General features: G+C 65.1%; 2 protein-coding genes across 6 annotated transcripts in view; both read left to right on the top strand.

The window, feature by feature from the left end:
• The window catches only part of HTT (huntingtin), a 122,800-nt gene extending 121,311 nt beyond the window's left edge, over positions 1-1,489 (top strand). For all 4 annotated transcript variants that reach the window (XM_043448496.1, XM_043448497.1, XM_043448495.1 and 1 more), the window contains one exon: positions 761-1,489. In XM_043448496.1, the coding sequence (XP_043304431.1) occupies positions 761-974 (214 nt within the window). In that variant the 3' untranslated portion in view covers positions 975-1,489. The remainder of the gene's footprint in view (positions 1-760) is intronic.
• MSANTD1 (Myb/SANT DNA binding domain containing 1) lies at positions 7-17,241 on the top strand. Of its 2 annotated transcripts, none has more exons than XM_043448501.1 (5): positions 7-514; positions 6,103-6,173; positions 10,707-10,918; positions 14,488-14,763; positions 16,285-17,241. In XM_043448501.1, the coding sequence occupies exons 3-5, from the start codon at positions 10,749-10,751 to the stop codon at positions 16,523-16,525; spliced, it is 687 nt and encodes a 228-aa protein (XP_043304436.1). In that variant the 5' UTR covers positions 7-514; positions 6,103-6,173; positions 10,707-10,748; the 3' UTR covers positions 16,526-17,241. The 2 variants fall into 2 exon arrangements, with proteins under 2 accessions (XP_043304436.1, XP_043304435.1); XM_043448500.1 differs by having other exon boundaries at positions 10,654-10,918.
• The last annotated feature ends 1,003 nt before the right edge of the window (positions 17,242-18,244 follow it).

Here is an 18,244-nt window from a genome sequence, read left to right as displayed (position 1 = left end):
GTATCCTTGCCTGGTCCTGGGCCCCGGGGCAGCCCTGCCGTCCCGTCAGCATCCTGCTTGACGTTTCCGTCAGTGTTTTGGAAGCCTGAGTTCTGTAGGAAGCCCAGGTGTCCGGGTGACATTTCTTCTAAGCCCCAAGAGAGTGAGTCACGGACCAGGAAACAGGAGCCCGTGTGTTCCCTGCGCCGAGCGGGGCTCCAGGAGGGGCCGTGGAGCGGGGAGGCCCCAGAGGACCCCCCACGTCTGCCTGCGGGTCCGTGCAGCTGGGCGGGTCGCTCATGCTGCTTCTCATTAGCCCTTGTCACGTGCTGTGTCTCACCCTCCTGGGTAAATGCTGAAGTCAGTGAAGATCCAGTTCCCACCCCCGAGATGCTGGCTGCCAAAAGGGGACGGCCCCTCCCGTCAGCCTTCCCCAGACAGACCGCAGGGCCTCGGAGCAGACAGCCGTCCCGGTGCTGAGAGTGGCCCGGGCAGGCGGCATGGTTCTGTGCTGGGTGTGTGGGAGCCAGGCCAGGTAAGCGCGGCGCGAGGGGTGGCCCCGCGGGGAGGGCGCTCCGGCTTCCCAGGCGGAGCCTCTGGCTGGAGAGGCTGGACCCAGGCGGGAGGCGGCTGCTCCTATAGCTTAGGGGAACCTCCCGGCGCCCCCCGCTGTCCCCAGGCCTGTGTCAGGGCCGGAGCCCCAGGGGAGGCGGGAACCCCTGGGAGGACAGGAGCAGGTCTCCCCGAGCTTGCCGCCTTGTGCCCTTGACTGGCCGGCTAGCCTCCCGCACGTCGTGAGCCGGATGGGCAAGCTGGAGCAGGTGGACGTGAGCCTCTTCTGCCTGGTGGCCGCGGACTTCTACCGACACCAGATAGAAGAGGAGCTTGACCGCAGGGCCTTCCAGTCCGTGTTCGAGGTGGTCGCCGCGCCCGGAAACCCATACCACCGCCTGCTGGCGTGTCTGCGGAGCGTCCACAAGGCTGCCGCGTGCTGAGCGCCCACGCGGCTGGCGACGAAGTGGCCCCTGGACTGCAGGGCCCGGCCTGCGCCAGGCAGCAGGCGGCATGGGCTTCCCGCCGCGTGGTGGCGAGGCTGCACGCAGGGCACGCGCAGTAACGTTTGGGGTTGAGCCTGAGCCCTCTCGGGGCAGGAGCTGCTGTGGCGGGCCTCGCGCTGGAGCTGGTGTGGAAGCCAGCCGCCCGGGTGTTGACGTGCTCCTCTGTCCCGCCCTCGGCCGTCACCAGGTCCCAGCTGCTCCCGCCTGGGGGGCAGGATTCCTCTGCTCTTGCCGGCAAGCCATCAGCCCTCTGCTGTCCCGCAGGCGGGAGGGGACGCCACGGGCTCTGAGGCGCGGGGTCCTGGGGTGTCTTGGGCTCCTGCAGGGCACGCATGCCGGGTCTGGCCAGGCGAGGGGGCTGGGAGCGTGACAGCTTGCGCTGTCCTCCCCGTCGCTGTCTTCTCAGGATTTAAAGTTTAATTCTATCAGTAAAGAGATTAATTTTAAGGTAACTTTCTACGCCCGTGTACAGTCTGTGCATCGCCAGGTCAGCGCTGCATGTCACGGCCTCCAAGCAGGTGGATGGGGTTTGTCCCCCCACCCCCGCGGGGCTCACTGTCTGGCAGCCCCCTCCCCTAACGCCAGGCCCACGCCATGCCGCCCTCTGTTATGAGCTCCTGTTTAGCATTCAGGGCAGCGCTGGCATCCAGTCGGGAGCCCTTGCCCTGCTGAGGGTGGGGAAGGTGCCGGCCTGGCTGTCCTGGCTGTGGGTGGTCGGCTCCGAGCACAGGCAGCTCTCTGGTGGTGACAGGCAGCTTGCGGGCAGTTAGCCAGCCAGGCCGGCCCCCCGTGCCTGCCCTGACCTGGGCTCTGGCCTGCCCGGGGCTGGCTGGCAGGTGTCGGCGTCCAGGCCCGTGCCCCTCCTGCGTCGTGGGCCCAGCCACTGGCTGGCCGGCAGCCCCGAGGGTGTGGCAGCTTGACGTGTCAGGAGCAGAGCTCGGTGTCCCGGTGGCTGGTCGCGGAAGGCCCCAGCGCCGCCTCGCCCATCTTGGTCCATCGGCGGGGCCTCCTTCCAGCTCAGGAGAGCACAGATCTGTGCCCACAGGGCCAGTGCTGGGCAGGGGGCGCCGGCCACAGCCGCCACTCCCGCCCCAGGTCCTGGCCCTGACCCAGCTTGTTTCTGGACCCAGAGCAGCCCTGTCATCCCGCGCCCACGAGGCCTGTCAGTGGAGTGCGCGTGATGGGGGGCTGGCAGAGCCCTTCCGGGCAGCTCTGCAGGGCCCCAGGGCCGCAGGGCCTCTGGTCAGTGGCATGCCACCCAGCTTGGTCAGGACCTCAGGTGCATCAGGTTGGGTGTCTCCTTGGCAAGTGGGGATGACCTGCCGCCGTCATCCAGGGTCTATAGGGGCAGGAGGCTTGGGTGCACCCTCACGTGTCTGTACAACACACCACCTGTGGCACACACCGCCTGCAGGCCCCCCACCCCCGGAGCCATGCGTTGGGGGCCAGCCAGGGTCAGAGTGTGCAGGGAGCCCCTCTTCAGACCCGCCCTTGGCACCCAGGCGCCCCTGCAGAGGGCCTGGCGGTGTGAGCGGTGGACACGGGTCAGAAGTTGGAGCCAGGGCCTTGAGGGCAGGGCTGTGACTCCGTAGGAGAAGTGACATCCCCGCCCTCCTGCCTCTCGCTTGGGCTCACCCTGGCCTTTGCAGCCACACGCCTGCCGGAGTGACTGTGAACACAGGAAAGCTCTAGAACCATTGCCCTCGCCCCAGGGTCCCTTCGGCAGCTCCGAGGTAGACATGTCTCAGGCCCGTGTTGTCCATGCTTAGGTGTTTGCACTTGTTAGAGAGAACGCTGTGAGTGTGAAGCCAGGGCCGGTCCCCTCCGGAGTCAGAGTGCTGGGCCCAGCTAAGCAGGGGCCCGCCCTGGTTCCCACGTGACCGTCGGTGCGCGAGGGGCTGCAGCCAGCTCTGGCTATTGGTGCCACCCAGAGACGCGCTGACATGCCCTCCGGGAGCGTGCAAGTGCTTGGGAAGGTCACTCCATCCGTGGAGGAGTGTACGTGTGTGTGGGCGTGCACCTGTGCCTCCGTCAGGGTCTCTGAGGGCGGCCGGCAGGTCTCTACAGAAGCCCACCTTTCTCAGACCTGCCCCGTGGGGTTGGCTGCGTGCCTGAGACATCTGAGGGTGGGATGGGGTTGCTCATCAAAGTCCCACTGAGGAGGTGGGCCCCCTCGTCAGCTGTCTGCAGAAGGGACCAACCTGAGTAAAGTCTGTGTCCGGCAGCAGTCACCTTGCCACCCCAGACTGTGTTGAGAGGGTCGTCAGGGGATGGGGAGGACGGGGTTTGTTTTCCCGCTGGTGACGCAGGGAAGATTTGAGCGAAACCAGGGTAGTTGGCGGGCGAGGCACTCGTGTGTCGTACTGTCTGGTGTCCTGTTGCGGCCCCGCTGAGCTGGGCAGGGGAGGGGGCATTTCTGGGTGCCCTCCCCGCTGTCCCCTCGCCCTCCTGCAGCACACGCGTCCTCTCGGGAGGTGAGGATGGCTCTGGGACTCCCCGGGCGCCCAGCCCCCCTCGTGGCCGGGCGTCACTGCCGAGCCTGCGGGTGCAAACAGCTCCCCGCGCGGGTCAGCGGGGCTGCCTGCGGCGGTCTGGGGAAGCCCCTCCGGGCCGGGCAGCGGGTGGCTCCTGTGTGGTCCGGCAGAGTGGACTCGCCCCCTCGTGGCGCCGCGGGTGTCTCTTCCTGGCACACGAGCTCGCTTTGCCTTTTGTCCCCCTCTGCTCTGTGCCCGAAACGGGGTGATGCTCGGAGGTCCTGCACGCTGGAGTGACGGTGGGGGTGTGAGAACCACCTCGAAGGCCGCTGACGCTCCCCAGAGAGCCTGGGGTGGCCTCACCTGGAGGGGGCCGCCCCCTCGCTGCCTGGTGCCACAGGCCTGGGCTCCGCGGGGGAGCTGGGGGGCGGGGTCAGGCGGGGGTGACCACGGAGGGGACTCTGCGTGTGGCACTCAGTCGTGCCGCCGAAGGAGCCCCCTCCCCCTGAGTGCTTGTGGAGCCCCTGGCCCCGGACGGTCGCTGCAGGCGTTCTGCTGCATCCGGGTGGCCGCTGGCCTGGAGGACTGTGGCATCATGGACCTGCCTTGGGGGGCTGAGCTCTGAGCACGCTCCACGGCTGGCCGTCCTTTGGCGGGATTTGAGCTCATGCTGTCCGCCGCTGCAGTCCCCGCTGTGTGCCCGCAGGGCTGTGATGGGTGCGTCCCGGAGCCTGGCCCAGGCCTGTCTGTGAGAGGAGAGCGAAGGTCTGACATGAGATGTATATTTTAATTTTTTAAACCACTACAAATATTGTACATATGAATTAAAAGGAAAAAAAAGGTGAACTACCGTGTGAGGCCTGCTTTGCTTATGGGGAACCTCACCGAGGGGGCAGCAGACCACACCAGCAGGAGCCAGTGCCGTGGGACTCAGGGGACGGGGGTGACCCCCCACCAGTGCCCGAGGCTGCGGTGGTGATGTCAAGTCCCCGCGGGGGCCATGCGGTTTCACCCCCGGCCCCAGGCAGGAGGGGTGGTCACGGTGGGCACAGGTCCTGGGGGCTCACGCAGGGCCCGTGACCTGACCTTGGAGCCCCTGATGGCCCCGCTGCCCCTTTCGCCCCATTGGCCACTGGCCTGCATTCCCTGGGACCAAGTGGTGAGGCTGCCCTGTCCATCTGGGCTGGTACGTCCTTCCCGCCCGAAATGCCAGCTCCTCCGGGAATCCTCTCCACTCAGCTGCATGGGCGCCAAGGGAGCGCTGGCTGTGAGGGGTTACTCCGCTCTGTGCCACGGTGCTTGCCCACCAACCTGCGGAGGCAGAGACCCTGGGTCGTGGACTGCCCGGGGCGGTGCTCCACAGAGTCTGCTGAAGGCCTCCCTGGTCCCAGGGAGTGGGCGGCCCCCAGTCCGACCACAGTGGGTGCCTGGAGAGATGGCCAGCAGGCTTAGGAAGCCTGGCCTCTGCCCTGGTCACAGCACGTGTGGGCGCTGCCCTCGTGGTGCTGCAGGAACCTACTCGGAGAGGGTCTGGCTGCTTTTTCCGGTGGCTGGGCCACGCAGGTGTGTGTGCACCCGCTCTGCGTGTGGGAAGAGGTCAGCTCATGTCCCCAGGCCCGTCTCCCCTGACACGCTGCAGGCCCCGGCAGCCTCCCCTTGGGAGGGGCAGCGTGCCCCGCAGTCCGGGGGGCCATGCCCTGCCTCCGTGTTTAGATGAGGGCCCCAGACGCCCTGGAAGGAAGCGACGGTGTCTCACTCACCCTCCAGCTGCCCAGCACAGGTGTCCTTGGCAGAGGGCAGCCCACCCCCCACTTCCTGACCTGAACCTGTGAGCCCCTCTGGGCCCCGGGGGTTCTTGGTCCCGCCTCGCGCTCAGGGCAGCCCGGGCACCGCTGGATGGGGCATCCTGCCAGGGGCCCCGCAGGCACAGAGGTGGGCTGGCTTTGTGGAGTCACCAAGGCTCCTGGCCAACCACGGAGGTGCCTGGGGTCCCCATGAGCCTGCGGGCCTCGCAGTCTGGCCTCTCGCTCAGGATGGCCCATCCCCACTGACCTTCCGAGCAGGAACCCGGGGGGCCACCCAGATGCCGTCCCCCCGTCGCAGCCATGTCCTCTGGGGCAGGCGTTGCCAAGCCTCTGTCCCAGGCTGTGAGCAGACGAACTGCCGGCGGGGCCTCCACTCATCCTGGCCCTGGGGCGCTCAGGGCATGGGTGACCCCGTGTGGTGGAGCCCTCGACTCAGGGTCGGGCGTGCCCGCTGAGGACAGAGAGTTAAGGGTCTGGTCTCCCGCACACATGGGGTAGGACGGTGCTGCCACGCGGATGCCCAGCAGCATCCACCCTCCTGCCCCGCTCGCCCCCCGCCTGGACTCACCGCCATGCTCCCTGTGCTTTCCTGCCTCCGCCCGGCTGGGGGTCTTAGACTGCTGTCAGGACTCCCACCTCCTGGGATGGGCCCAGCTCCCCGCTGTCTAACACCCGCCGGATGTGCTAGAGGCCCCTGAGGGATGCCCTTTCCTTTCTGGAGGGCGCCGGCCTCCTCTGCGTGCCCGGGACTCGCTCGCTGAGGCCTGACCGCCCTTCTCTCCGCAGGTGCCGCCGGCTCTCTGCCTCCCGGGCCCGCAGAGCCTGAGGGTCTCCACAGGCCATGCAGTTGTGCCAAGGTACGCGGCCCCCATCCGCCCCCCGCCAAGGGCAGACAGGGCCTTCCCATGGGCCACCAGGAACTGGGCCTGCCTCCGTCTTGTCCTTGAGGCCAAAGTGAGCGTCCCCCCTGCCCCGCACCCGGGGCTTTCCAGCGCCCCTGAAACCTGAGCGGAGATGTTGGAGCCCAGCTGTTTACCCCGCCTCTGCGGGACCCGTCGGCTGGGGGCCAGCAGGGGTGGTCACCGGCCCCTGCACACCAGCAGTGCTGCCCCAGGCCCACAGCCTCCCCGGCAGAGGCACTGGGACCTGCTGCCCGGGGGCTGCCCAGGCCAGGCACCTAGGGCGGCAGCACCTCCTGATGACCACACCCCAGCCCCAGCCAGGCCAGCACGCTGGTCTGCGCCCTCTCCAAATGCCCCCAGGGGCGTGGGCAGGGAAGGGTCTCGAAGCTGCAGCCATGCCCTCTGCACCAGCCCACGTCTGGTGGGGTCACTTGTCCAGACGGGTGTCGGTGAGGACAGGGCTGGGGGTGGCCTGACCGAGTTGCGTCCGTAGTTGGCTGAGCCAGGTTGAAATCCTGAGCTTGGCCTGCCTCCCCTCGGAGCCCTACCTGGGCGCTGGGGGGTGCTGTGAGGCAGACCCGCTCGGCTCTGGGGGTTGGGTTGAGGGACCGTCCACCTGGAGGACAGTCAGGGCTAGCCCAGGCTTTGGGGGCAGAGAGTCAGCTCTCAGGCCACCTGGTCGGTTAAATCCTTTACCTAAGAGGGGCGTGGGGAGGACTTCTGGAGGAGGGGGCCTTCCCATCCCTCATGCACTCTGCAAACACTACTGAGTGTGCCAGGTGCCCAGTTGAGGGGAGTAGCAGCTGTCAGCCTTCCCGGGAGCTGCTAGTTGGCCAGGCTGCAGTGTCCCTGTGTCTCCAGGCAGCTTTGGAAGCCCCGACAGGGAGGGGCTCCCACCAGGAGCTGAGGGCAGGGTCAGGTGCCTGCCCAGGACACCCTGCTGCCTCTGCACCCCAAGTGCTGACTGCAGGGGCGAAGGAGCCCCAGCTGGCCCACCCCATCCTGAACCCTCCCCTCCTTCCAGCTGGGCTGCGGCCCCTCTCTCAGGGTGAGAGGGCAAGCTCTGGACACTGGAGGTGCAGGGTGAGAGCATCTGGCCAGAGACCCCGCCCCGGCCCCAGGCTCAGCGTCCCTGTCCTGGGCAGCTCAGACCTGACTTCCCTGTCCACAGCAGGCCTAAGGAGGGCCCTCTGTGCCCAGGGAGATTTTCAGCTTGCACTCTGTGAGCCCTTCCCCCAAGTTCAGGTCCCCCCAGAACCCTGCAGGTGCCGGGGGGCTCGCGGATGGCACCCTGGCCCGAGGGCAGGGCAGGGGCTCCGTGTGGCCGTCACAGCCCAGCCTGCAGGTGTGAGGTGGAGGTCTGCCCCCAAGGCCTTGGGACTGAGCCTCAGCTGAGTGCTGGTGGAGGCCTGAGGAGGGGGGTGGCCAGGGACCCCAGCCCATGCCAGTGGCCACTTTGTCCAAGGCCAGCACTAGGGGGCCTCCCTGGAGCCCCCAGAGAACAATGGGGGCATTTACCCAGGACCGTGGCAGAGAACGCGTGACCTGTCCTTCCCGGGGAGAACAGGTCAGACCCAGCCCCAAGCCAGCCTGCTTGGGTTCGGAGCCCAGCTTGGCCCCTTCCCACAGGGAGACCTCACCTCTGTCCCTCAGGCTACTTATCTGCAGAATGGGAATAACAGCAGCCGCCAGCCTCGCTCACAAGAGTACCGTGAGGGTCAAAGTTGAAAACAGACATACTGTGCTTAGAACAGGGCCCAATAGTCATCAGAGTGCTTGAATTCTTAAGACTGTTGCCTTTGCAAGCATTCTTAACCCAGAGTCACACAGCTGGAGGGCAGACAGGAAACGGCTGACTCAAGGGAGGTCCAGTTTGCAGGAGGGAAAACCGGAAGAAGGACCAAAGTGGAACAGGAAGATTTCAGAGAGAAGGTGTTGCCAGAACAGGGTTTTGAAGATTGAGCGAGAGTTTGCCAGGAAGCCCGAAGGCAAAATCCAGGAGACCTACAGGGAAGGGAGGGGAGTTCCTTGAGGTCAGTCTTTCAGAGTTCATACCTTTGCTCAGGAAGGCTTCACCAAGCCCTTTTTGTGGGGTCCTGGGGGTACAGGGGGCTCCCCACCCAGCCCCGTGCACAAGGCAGGTCTGGGTCCAGGTGGTCCTGCTGCAGGACGGGTGGGAATACGCTGTTGTCAAAATCTCGACTCTCTGTGCACCAACGCCAAACAGAAACATGGAGATAGAGTCACGGAGGAGAAGGAAAGAGTGGCTTTACTCTGCCAGGCAAAGCAGGAATCCAGCAGGCTAGTGAAACAGGAGGGAGGGGGGCAGGGCACAGCCTCTGAAAGAATGACACAGCCCAGGGACACAAGGTAAGCCGATTAGAATCAAGTGGGTCCAAGATGGCAGACAAGTCAACTTCACCTAGACCGCGATCCTCAGTCTGCTCATTGTAACACATCGCAAGCTGAACGACACCCAGAGGCACCATGGCAGTCCCAAGGCTGACCATCAGATGCCAAAAAGTGGGCAGTGGCCCAACTGCTGGAAATCTCCTCTTCACCAAAATAGTTGGAATGATCCTCCCACTTATTAGCCTGCGAAAAGGGGATGACAGAGGATGAGATGGTTGGATGAGTCCACCGACTCAATGGACATGAGTTTGAGCAAGCTCTGGGAGTTGGTGATGGACAGGGAGGCCTGGCGTGCTGCAGTTCATGGGGTCGTAACGAGTGGGACACGACTAAGCGACTGAATGACATTAGCCTGTGAAATTACCCAGCTCATAAAATCTAATGTGAAAGTGTTAGTCGCTCAGTCATGTCTGACTCTTTGCGACCCCATGGACTGTGGTGCTCATGCTCCTCTGTCCATGGGATTCTCCAGGCAAGAATACTGAAGTCGGTTGCCATTTCCTTCTCTAGGGGATCTTCCTAACTCAGGAAAAGCTAACCACACCATATTGCGAGGCTGCACTTGGCCTCTGTGACAGCCCACACTCGGTCTGTGGAGTGTGTTTTTCTCTGAATAAATCCACTTCTTACCTATCACTTTGTCTCTCACTGAAATCTTTCTGTGATGAGGCATCAGAGGACCTGAGCTTCATCAGGTTCGGACACTAGGTTAGTGATCTCAGTTGGCAGACCGCGTTTTGGCCGAGTTCAAGTCCTGGCCACTTGGGTTCGAGTCTGCAGCAGGGTTTTGGCCAGGTTTACGTTCCTGGCCACGTGGGTTTAAGCCCCAAACTGAGGTCAGCGTTTTCACCAGCACCTCAAGGGCTGTGCCCCGCTCCCTGGTGTGTAGGGGGAGGTTATAGTCAGGCAGGGGTCTGTGATAAGCATCAAAGCAGGGGCAAGTCTTTATTTCTGCTTCTGCAAGTTTTCTAAAAGGTGGGGTTGCTGGCGAGTTCAGGGTGTGTGCAGGGTGGTCTATCTCCTGCTCCTCTTGACGGGCCTGTCCTGTCCCTCGTCCTCCGATCAGCAACCTCTCTGCCATTCGGAACTCGGAGCAGGCCACGGAGGCTGGAGTCTTGTTCATAAGGCATGGGGGACAAAAAGGCTTCCGTGCCCGGGGGCCCCACAGTGCCCTGCTGCTCTTTGGCACCGCCTGCCCCCAGCTGCCCTCCGCCTCGAGCTCTGCACTGGCTCCTCGGCCCGTGCCAAGTCACCCAGGCCGGCAGCCGCGCCCCGTGAGGGAGGGAACAGTTGGACAGTGACCGAGCCAGGGGTCTGCTACAGCTGCTGGTGCCCAGCCTGGGGGTGGTGGTGTTTGTATCGTTAAGTGTGAACCGTTGGCCGGAGGATGGCCGTGCGCGGGGCATGCAGGCGGATGGGTGTTGCACACGTATGCCTCTGCAGGTCCCCAAGTGTGAGTTCCCGTGCCAGTCTCCCGTCTGTCCTTCCCACCCTCTGTCCTCCCATCTCTGGGTCTCCCTCTCCGCCTCTCATCTCATTCCATTGCACCCCAGCCCCATATCTTGGGCCCTCCCTGGGCCCCCGGCAGTGTGGGCCCGGGGGGGACGGAGGCCAGGGCTGCGGCCTGGATCCGACCTGGCCCCCTGAGCCCAGCCTTCCCAGCGGAGGGGCCTCGCTCGGTGGCCAGACTGGCAGCCAGGCTGGGGCGGGAGGCAGGGCCGGGCGCCTGGGCCGCCAGTTCTGGGCCTGGCCCGCTTGCTGCAGTATTGATGGCCCGTCAGGGCGGCCCTGATTCCTGCGCTTTCAGTTAAAAGGTTTCTGTTGTTGTAGCTTATGCAGTTGCTCTGTTGCTATGGAAACGTGACATCAAAATGACGTTTCCCGTTTAAAAGCTTTTAACTAAATTCCTGCCTGTCAGATGTAGGCCCCATTTTGAGCGAGGAGCTGCCTTCCAGGAGCGGGGCTCCCACCGCGGTGCGCAGGCCCCAGCGGCCCGCCCCGAGCGCGCTCTTTAACCCCGCAGGTGCCCCGGGCATGGCCACGGCCGAGGTGCCTGGCTACCTCGTGTCCCCGCAGGCCGAGAAGCACCGGCGGGCCCGCAACTGGACGGACGCTGAGATGCGCGGCCTCATGCTCGTCTGGGAGGAGTTCTTCGACGAGCTCAAGCAGACCAAGCGCAACGCCAAGGTGTATGAGAAGATGGCCAGCAAGCTGCTGGAGATGACGGGCGAGCGCCGGCTGGGCGAGGAGATCAAGATCAAGATCACCAACATGACCTTTCAGTACAGGTAGGCCTGCGGGCGGCAGGTGGACGGGCCATGACGGCGGGGGCGGGCGGGGGAGTCCCGGCTTTGTGTCGGCAAGAGGGGACCTGCGGGCCCCCTGGAGGGGGGCGCGGGGAGACCCCCAAGGTCCCACAGGGCGAAGGATACTGCTGGCAGCCGGGGCGGGCAGGAAGACTGAGGCTGGACCGCTAGGCCCGTGAGCCCCCAGGCTGCTGTCTCCGGCGTCCACTGAGCCCACTGCGGGCACAGCGCTGGCCTCAGGGCTGGGCGTGGGGGGTGTGGAGGCCCTGAGCACCCAGGAGGGTCCGCACCTCTGCCCCCTCCCCACCCCGTGCTGGGCCCCTGCCCTGGCTGCCTCGGGAAGGGCTGGGTCACAGCCAGGCACATGGCCCCGGGCGGGGGCAGCTCCAGGACTGTCCCGTGTGCCCGTCACCTCAGAGGGCGGGGCCCAGGTTTATCTGCCGGGGGTCCCAGGGAGGAGAGGGTCATGGGCGGGTGAGAGGTCACAGGTGTGGAGGGGGCCACGGGCGGGGTGAAGGTTGAGCAGGAGCTGGGCTGTAGGCGGAGAGGCACAGAGAGTGGGCCCTGTGGGCGGGCTGGGCCCAGGCAGCCCCCGTGAGCCTGTCCATGTTGGGGGGGCTCTGCCGTCCCAGGAGGACATGCGAGGACCCTGCTGGTCCCAGCCAGGCTGCCTCCTGGTCCTTCCCGTGGCCCCCTGGGCAGGGGAACAGTGGTGTGGGGGGGGGGGCGTGGCCGGGGGTACAGAGGTGTGGCGGGGGGGGCGTGGCCGGGGGAAAAGAGGTGTGGCGGGGGTGGGGCGTGGATGGGGGAACAGAGGTGTGGTGGGGGGAACGGGGTGTGGACGGGACCCTGCAGGTTGGCCTGGGCACCTTGAGCCAACTCTGTGGGTGAGAGGACCCCCGCCCGCCCCTCCTGGCCTGTGGCTCCCAGCCTGTCTGGGGCCTGGGGGTGTGCAGAGGCTCCCAGGGCCTTCAGTTGCATCAGTTTAACTTTCTCCACCTTGGAGGAGCCGGTCTTGAGCCTGGCCCATCCAGAGGCTCATTTCTGACCTGCAGCCCGGCCCCCAGACAGGCCACGGGGCAGAGCAGAGGCCACCAGCCGCTGGGGTCTAGGGGCCTCAGAGGCACTTGGGTAAAGGTGGTCTGAGGTCAGGGCCAAGCCGTGTGCCCCCCATCCGCGCCCCCCCCCCCCCCGCACCAGCCCCTCGGCGCCTGGGGGGGTGGGGCAGGGAGGGGGCTGCAGGGCTGAGGCGGGCGGCTTTAGGGCCTGCTGTCTGACTCCGTGACTCATGGCTCTGATTGGCGTCTGGCCGGGTTATTCATTATTTATCCTGCAAGCCGCCTCCTGAGCCCCAGGGAGGTATCCTCTTCCATTCCTGGAGGGGAGGTGGGCTAAGGAGGCCACAGGAGAGGAGGGGGTGGCTGGCGGGGTGGGGCCAGGCTGCACACGTGCACAGCGTGTCACAGTTTATGAACACTTGCACGCAGCGGCACCTCTCAGCTCCCGTCGCCAACAGGGACACCAAGGTCCAGAGCAGGAGAGGAATTCCCCCAGGGCTCAGCGGTGAAGAATCCGCCTGCTTGCAGGAGATGCAGGAGGCGTGGGTTTGATCCCCGGGTAGGGAAGATCCCCTGGAGGAGGGCATGGCAACCCACTCCAGTACTCTTGCCTGGAGAATCCCATGGACAGAGGAGCCTGGCGGGCTGCAGTCCATGGGGTCACAGAGTCAGAGCACGCGTGCACACACGACCTTACAAACCGACACTCTGGCTGGGGGACTGGTTCTTCATCTCTCCCAACACCTCCCCTGACCCCCACCACCCAGAGCCGCTCACAGCAGAGGCTTCAGTTATTTTTTCACAACTTTTGGTTTTTTTTAAAAAGAAAACAAAGCCAATCTTTATTCATTTATTGAATGCACCGCCAGCTTGTGGGATCTTAGTTCCTCGACCAGGGATCGAACTTGGGCACTCGTCTGTGGAAGCGAAGAGTCCCAACCACAGGACCCCCCGGGGATTCCGGAGACAGTTCATATGAAGGTGGTTGGTGGAATTCCCTGGAGGTCCAGTGGTTAGGACTCGATGCTCTCACTGCCAAGGGCCCAGGTTCAGTCCTGGCTGGGGAGTTAAGATCCCACCAGCTGCTCCGCGTGGCTAAAGTATAAAAGCTGATTGTCCGTGAAGGAAGCCTGGGGGTGGCCTGGTTCCGGGGAGCGTGTGCAGGGGCCCCCTGCAGTGGGGCGGGCCTTGTCTCGGGTGGGCAGAGCGGGACCTGGGGGCTTCCAGAGGGGCTGGAGAGGGGCCCGGGCCCCAGCACAGCCCTCCGCCCTCCTGTGGTCAGGGAGGCAGGGCAGCCCGTCCCGGCTCCCTGCTGAGGACCCCACATCCCTCGGCCTCTGCCCCGAGCCTCACACCCCCACCAGGGCAATGCTTTCAGATGGTTGGCATGTCTCCAGGGACCAGGGTGACCTGTGGCCACACCCCGGCAGGGATTTGATTTCGAGGCACCCTGTCGGGAGACAGGAGCCACTTTGCTGTGAGGGACCCTGTCACTCAGAGTCCTCCCCAGAGCGGGAGGAGCAAGGGCCAGGAATGTGGAGGGGCTGCCAGTGGTGGCCAGGGTCTCAGGACCCTGGGTTTCGGGAGGCAGAGAGCCCACGCCCACCCCACTGTGGCCCCTTTGGTCGCCTGGCCGGGGCCTGCACTATGGCCGCATCTCCCCTTCCCTCACCTCCCAGGGGACAGCCGAGGCCCAGGGACCACAGGGCCTGTCTGCAGGGGAGGGCAGGACTCAGGGCCTGGGAAGGGCGCAGGCCCACTGTAGGCAGATGAAGACCCTTGCTGGGGGCGTCAGGCGCCCCCCCCGCCCCTGGTACCAAGAATGTCATCTGGACAGCTCGCTGTTCGCCAGGCACTGGGCGTTATCTGCTCCAGTCTTCCCAGCATGACTTGGATCATCCCCATTTTACTGACACGAGGCTCAGAGAGGTTAATGGACCCGTCCACGCTCACACAGCCAGCGGCAGAGATGAGCTGCGGACGCAGAGCCGCGACCACCGAGGCATGCGCTCATCCTGCCTGAGCTCCTGTTGCAGGGCGTCCTCTTCAGAGGGACAGCTTGTTACCTGACCTCATCTGACGTTCGTGTTACACATTACATCACATCTTACTCCTATGTTGGTATTATACCACATATGTTCTTATTGCTGATTGACTTATTAAAAAGCAGCGTTTGTTCATTGCAGAGAGTTTAGAAACTCCAGAAAAGCAGAGAGGACTCGTAGGGGTCAGCTCGAGATGCCAGCCTGACACTGGGGCCTGTGGGTCCTGTCGACACCCACAGCCACGTAGGGTCCCGAGCCTGACCTCTTTCTGACCCGGTCTCGCCTGGCCCACTTTTCTGGGGAGGCCTGTCTGGCTGGGAGTGGCCCACACCCATGCCATGTGGCTCCCTGGGTCCAGCGCCCCTGAGCGCCCCTCTGCAGAGGGGCCGGGCGGGCAGGGCCAGGAGCAGCCGTTTCTCACCCTTGGCTCTTGTGTCTCTCGTTTCAGGAAATTAAAATGCATGACAGATAGCGAGTCCGTCCCGCCCGACTGGCCCTATTACCTAGCCATTGATAGGATTCTGGCCAAGGTCCCCGAGTCCTGTGATGGCAAACTGCCGGACGGCCAGCAGCCGGGGCCCTCCACGTCCCAGACCGAGGCGTCCCTGTCGCCGTCTGCTAAGTCCACCCCTCTGTACTTACCGTATAACCAGTGCTCCTACGAAGGCCGCTTCCAGGACGACGGCTCCGACAGCTCCTCCAGCTTACTGTCCCTTAAGTTCAGGTGTGTGCGCGCCCCCCTCCCGCCCCACCACCTGCCCCCGAGACGGCTCAGGCGGCCGTCCTGGCGGCAGCAACCTCTGCCACCCAGGGCCGGCTGCAAAGGCCTAGGCAGCACACACACACCTCCGGGACAGGGAGGCCAGAGACAGGAAGGCAGGTGGGCCCGAGGCCTGGGCCGTCGTGTTCACCGCCCAAGCATGTCTCCTGCGCCCTCGCTGCTCAGCTGTGTGGAAAGTCCATGATCTCTCTGGGCCTCGGTCTCCGTCTGTAAAATGGGGATAAATCAGGACCTTCTCTGGCGAAGACTGGGGGTCAGAGGCGAGCCTCCTGCCCTCTCCTCGGTGTCTGGCTCTCGAGCTCCCCCACCCCAAGCAGACCATGCCCTGGGGCCCCCTTCTCCCTGGCCTTGCCGGGCTGGCTGGTCTCTCAAAACCAGGGAGGGGGCGTCAGGCTGAGCCCCCACAGTGTCCTTGGAGCCTGGCTGCAGTGGGGGCCCAGCCCCCCTGCCATCCATGGCATCTTGACAGCCCTGAGCTGACCCCACCTCAAGATCCCCCCTCAGACAGGTGTGGTGTGGGGCCGGGGAGCAAGAGGAGGTCACGTTGGGCTGGGCTTTCATGGGTGAATAGGAGTTGACCAGTGGAGAAGAGACCAGGAAGAGTGTAGCTTTGTGTTTTGGTCCTGCCTCCCCCAAGCTCAGTCTTACGTCTGTCGGGGGTGGGGTGAGGAAGGCACCTCAGGGGCCCCTCCGGTCTGACACCCACAATCTGGGGGCTGCTGCCTGGTTGTTCAGTGCCCCTTCCCTGGGTGGGGGTGGTTTCTCAGTGAAGACCCCCGACAGAATTGCCTTTGCTGGTGGCCAGGCTGGGGTTCAGGGGATCTGCTGCTGGCGGACAGTTGCTTCCGTGGGCTGAACCTACTTCCCAGACTGATGGCTGCCCGGGTGCTGTGCCAGGCTGGGCCACGGGGCCCCTCTCCCTCCAGAGCCCAGGCTCTGCTCTCTGCCCCCGAGGGTGGCTGGGCCACAATCCTGCACAGAAGCAGAGGGCCTAGGCTGGGGTCAGGCAGGGCCTGGGGGCGTCTGGCAGCTCCCTGCCACCCCTGGGGGCCCCACTCACAGCAGAGAGCCCGGCTGCCTTCAGCCCTGACCCTGGAGAGTTTCCTCACCTGGAGGGGAGCCCAGCCTCTACGGCCCTGCCCATGGCCTGCAGTCCCTGTCTTTTCACCCCCAGGTGTGCTGGCCCCTTCCAGGCTGCCAGGAGGCAGGGGCCCTATCTGCTGGAGGCTGGCCCAAACTGGTGGTGTCTGCCCTGTAGGCCCTCCCACCCACCCTTTTCCTATCCCTCTCTGGGTGTCCTCTTCCCCCACCATGAGCACCCCTTGCCCACCCAGCTCAGTGGGTGTGGGAATGCTGTCATGACAGGGAGGGCCCGGCCCCCCGAGTGTCCGGGGACGGCCGGGAGGGTCAGGCAGGGCCTGAGGTCCCGTGCCCAGCCGTCCCCACACTGCACTGTCCTTCCAGGTCGGAGGAGCGGCCCGTGAAGAAGCGCAAGGGGCAGGGCGGCCATCTGCAGAGGAAGAAGCTGCGGCTGCTGGAGGCCCTGCTGGAGGAGCAGCGCCGGCTGAGCCGCGCCCTGGAGGAGACCTGCCGCGAGGTGCGCCGCGCGCTGGACCAGCACAGCGTCTTGCAGGCCCAGAGCCTGCAGCTGCAGGAGCGAATGATGAGTCTGCTAGAGCGCATCATCGCCAAGTCCGGCGTCTAGGCCGCCCGGGCCCCGCCCCCGGAATGGCCCGGGCCACGCCCCCAGCCTGGGCCCCGCCCCTGACCTGGTCCTCAATCAGGAAAGGCCCAGGCCTGGGCCCCGCCCCCGGCATGGGCCACGCCCCGGAAAGGCCCCGCCTCCGGCCTGGGCCCCGCCCCCGAAATAGCGTCGTCCTGGACCACGCCCCCAGCCTGGGACACGCCCCTGAACGGCCCCGCCCCGACCTGGGCCACGCCCCGGAACAGCCCGGGCCCCGCCCCTGCGGCCACTCCCGGCCGCAGACTAACCCGCCTCGGGCGGGGGGACCCCGGCGTAAAGGCCGTCCCTGGACATCCGGCCCCGGGACTCCGGGTCACTGCAGGGCGGCTCCCCTGGAACGCCTGGAATCTGCCATCCGGTGTTGTCAGTGTCGACGGTACTGGAAGCGGCTATTGACGTTAATTGTGTGCTTTTCACAACTTCTGGGAGCAGGGCTCATGGCTGGGCATGGAGGGAGGCAGCCGGCCGTCCCTCTGAAGACGACCCAGGTAGAGGCGGCTCCGTGGCAGGTGTGCGCGCAGGTGCCCCCTCGCAGGGCCTGCATTGGCCCTGAGACCCCAGTGGGCCGGACGCCCTCCAGTGGCCTTTTATCTACCACCCCACCCCCACTCCGGGACGTGGGGCCTCTGGACCCCCATCAGCAACAGCTCAATAAAAACGATGATCCTGCCCATGCACCCCGCCCTGTGACATCTATCAACTCGGGACAGGTGGGAGAGCCCGCTGATCTCAGGGGCTGACACGTGGAAGGGCAGACTAGCAGCAGGTGTGAAAACGCTGGGAAGGCAGGGCTGCCTGCAGGCCTCGAGGGCCCGGAGGGGCTGGACACACAGCTGGGGCACACAGGGAGCCGGCTGCCTTCCCAGGAGGGAGAGGGGCTGGGGTGGGGTCAGGGCCTACAGGCGAGAGAGCCTGTCCAGAGCGCCGCCCCCCCTCCCAGTTCCTCCTGAGTCACTGGGCCCAGGTGGCCGGTGAAGGGAGGCCCCCAGGGGAGCTGAGAACCGAGCTTCGTTCAGAGTCTCACTCGGGACATGGCTGGGGTCGTGGCCACTCCATAGCTCTGAGGACACCATGCAACTGGTGGAGAGGAAACACTTCCATGTGACTTTCAGCTCAGGCAGGCGTCTAGTGAGAGGCCGGCAAGTCACGAAGAACAGACAACTCGGCCGCTGGCTGTGGCTTCTACCTGTCGGGACAGTGGGGTCATTCATGCTCTTGCCTAGAGAAAACCTGGGCAAGAAAACCTGTCTGAGGGCCTGCTTGTTTGCACAGAGCATCCGTCACGGTCCTTGGTCCCGTGGCCCTGATTTTGTCTCAGGGTCCCTGTGGCTCTGCCCGGTGGAGGGACCTTTCACTGAATGTCTGCTCCTCCCAGGACGGGCAAGTCGCTGACCCAATCAGCAGGGTTGAGGGGACGCAGCGGGTGGGGGCGAGTGGCAGGTGACTGTCTAGACACGCTCCCTCTGGTGTTTCAGGGGTGGGGAGTGGAAGTTGGGCCCTGCCGTAAGGCTGCAGCAGACCACCTGGTGTGACGGCCACCAGCGCACCCGACCCTCCCGTGGCCTTTGAGGGCAGCCAGGTAGTGACCAGGACTCAGCCGGTGTCAGACTCCAGGTCCCCCCAGGGGTGTGGAGGCCAGCCTGAAGCCTGCCTCCGGGAGGGAGGGGCTGGGTGGAGCTG

The sequence above is a fragment of the Cervus canadensis genome, chromosome 26 (genome assembly GCF_019320065.1).
Source record: "Cervus canadensis isolate Bull #8, Minnesota chromosome 26, ASM1932006v1, whole genome shotgun sequence".
Lineage (NCBI taxonomy): Eukaryota > Metazoa > Chordata > Mammalia > Artiodactyla > Cervidae > Cervus > Cervus canadensis.
The sequence above is the reverse complement of the archived record's forward strand: the minus strand, read 5'-3'. Positions and strand labels throughout refer to the sequence as shown.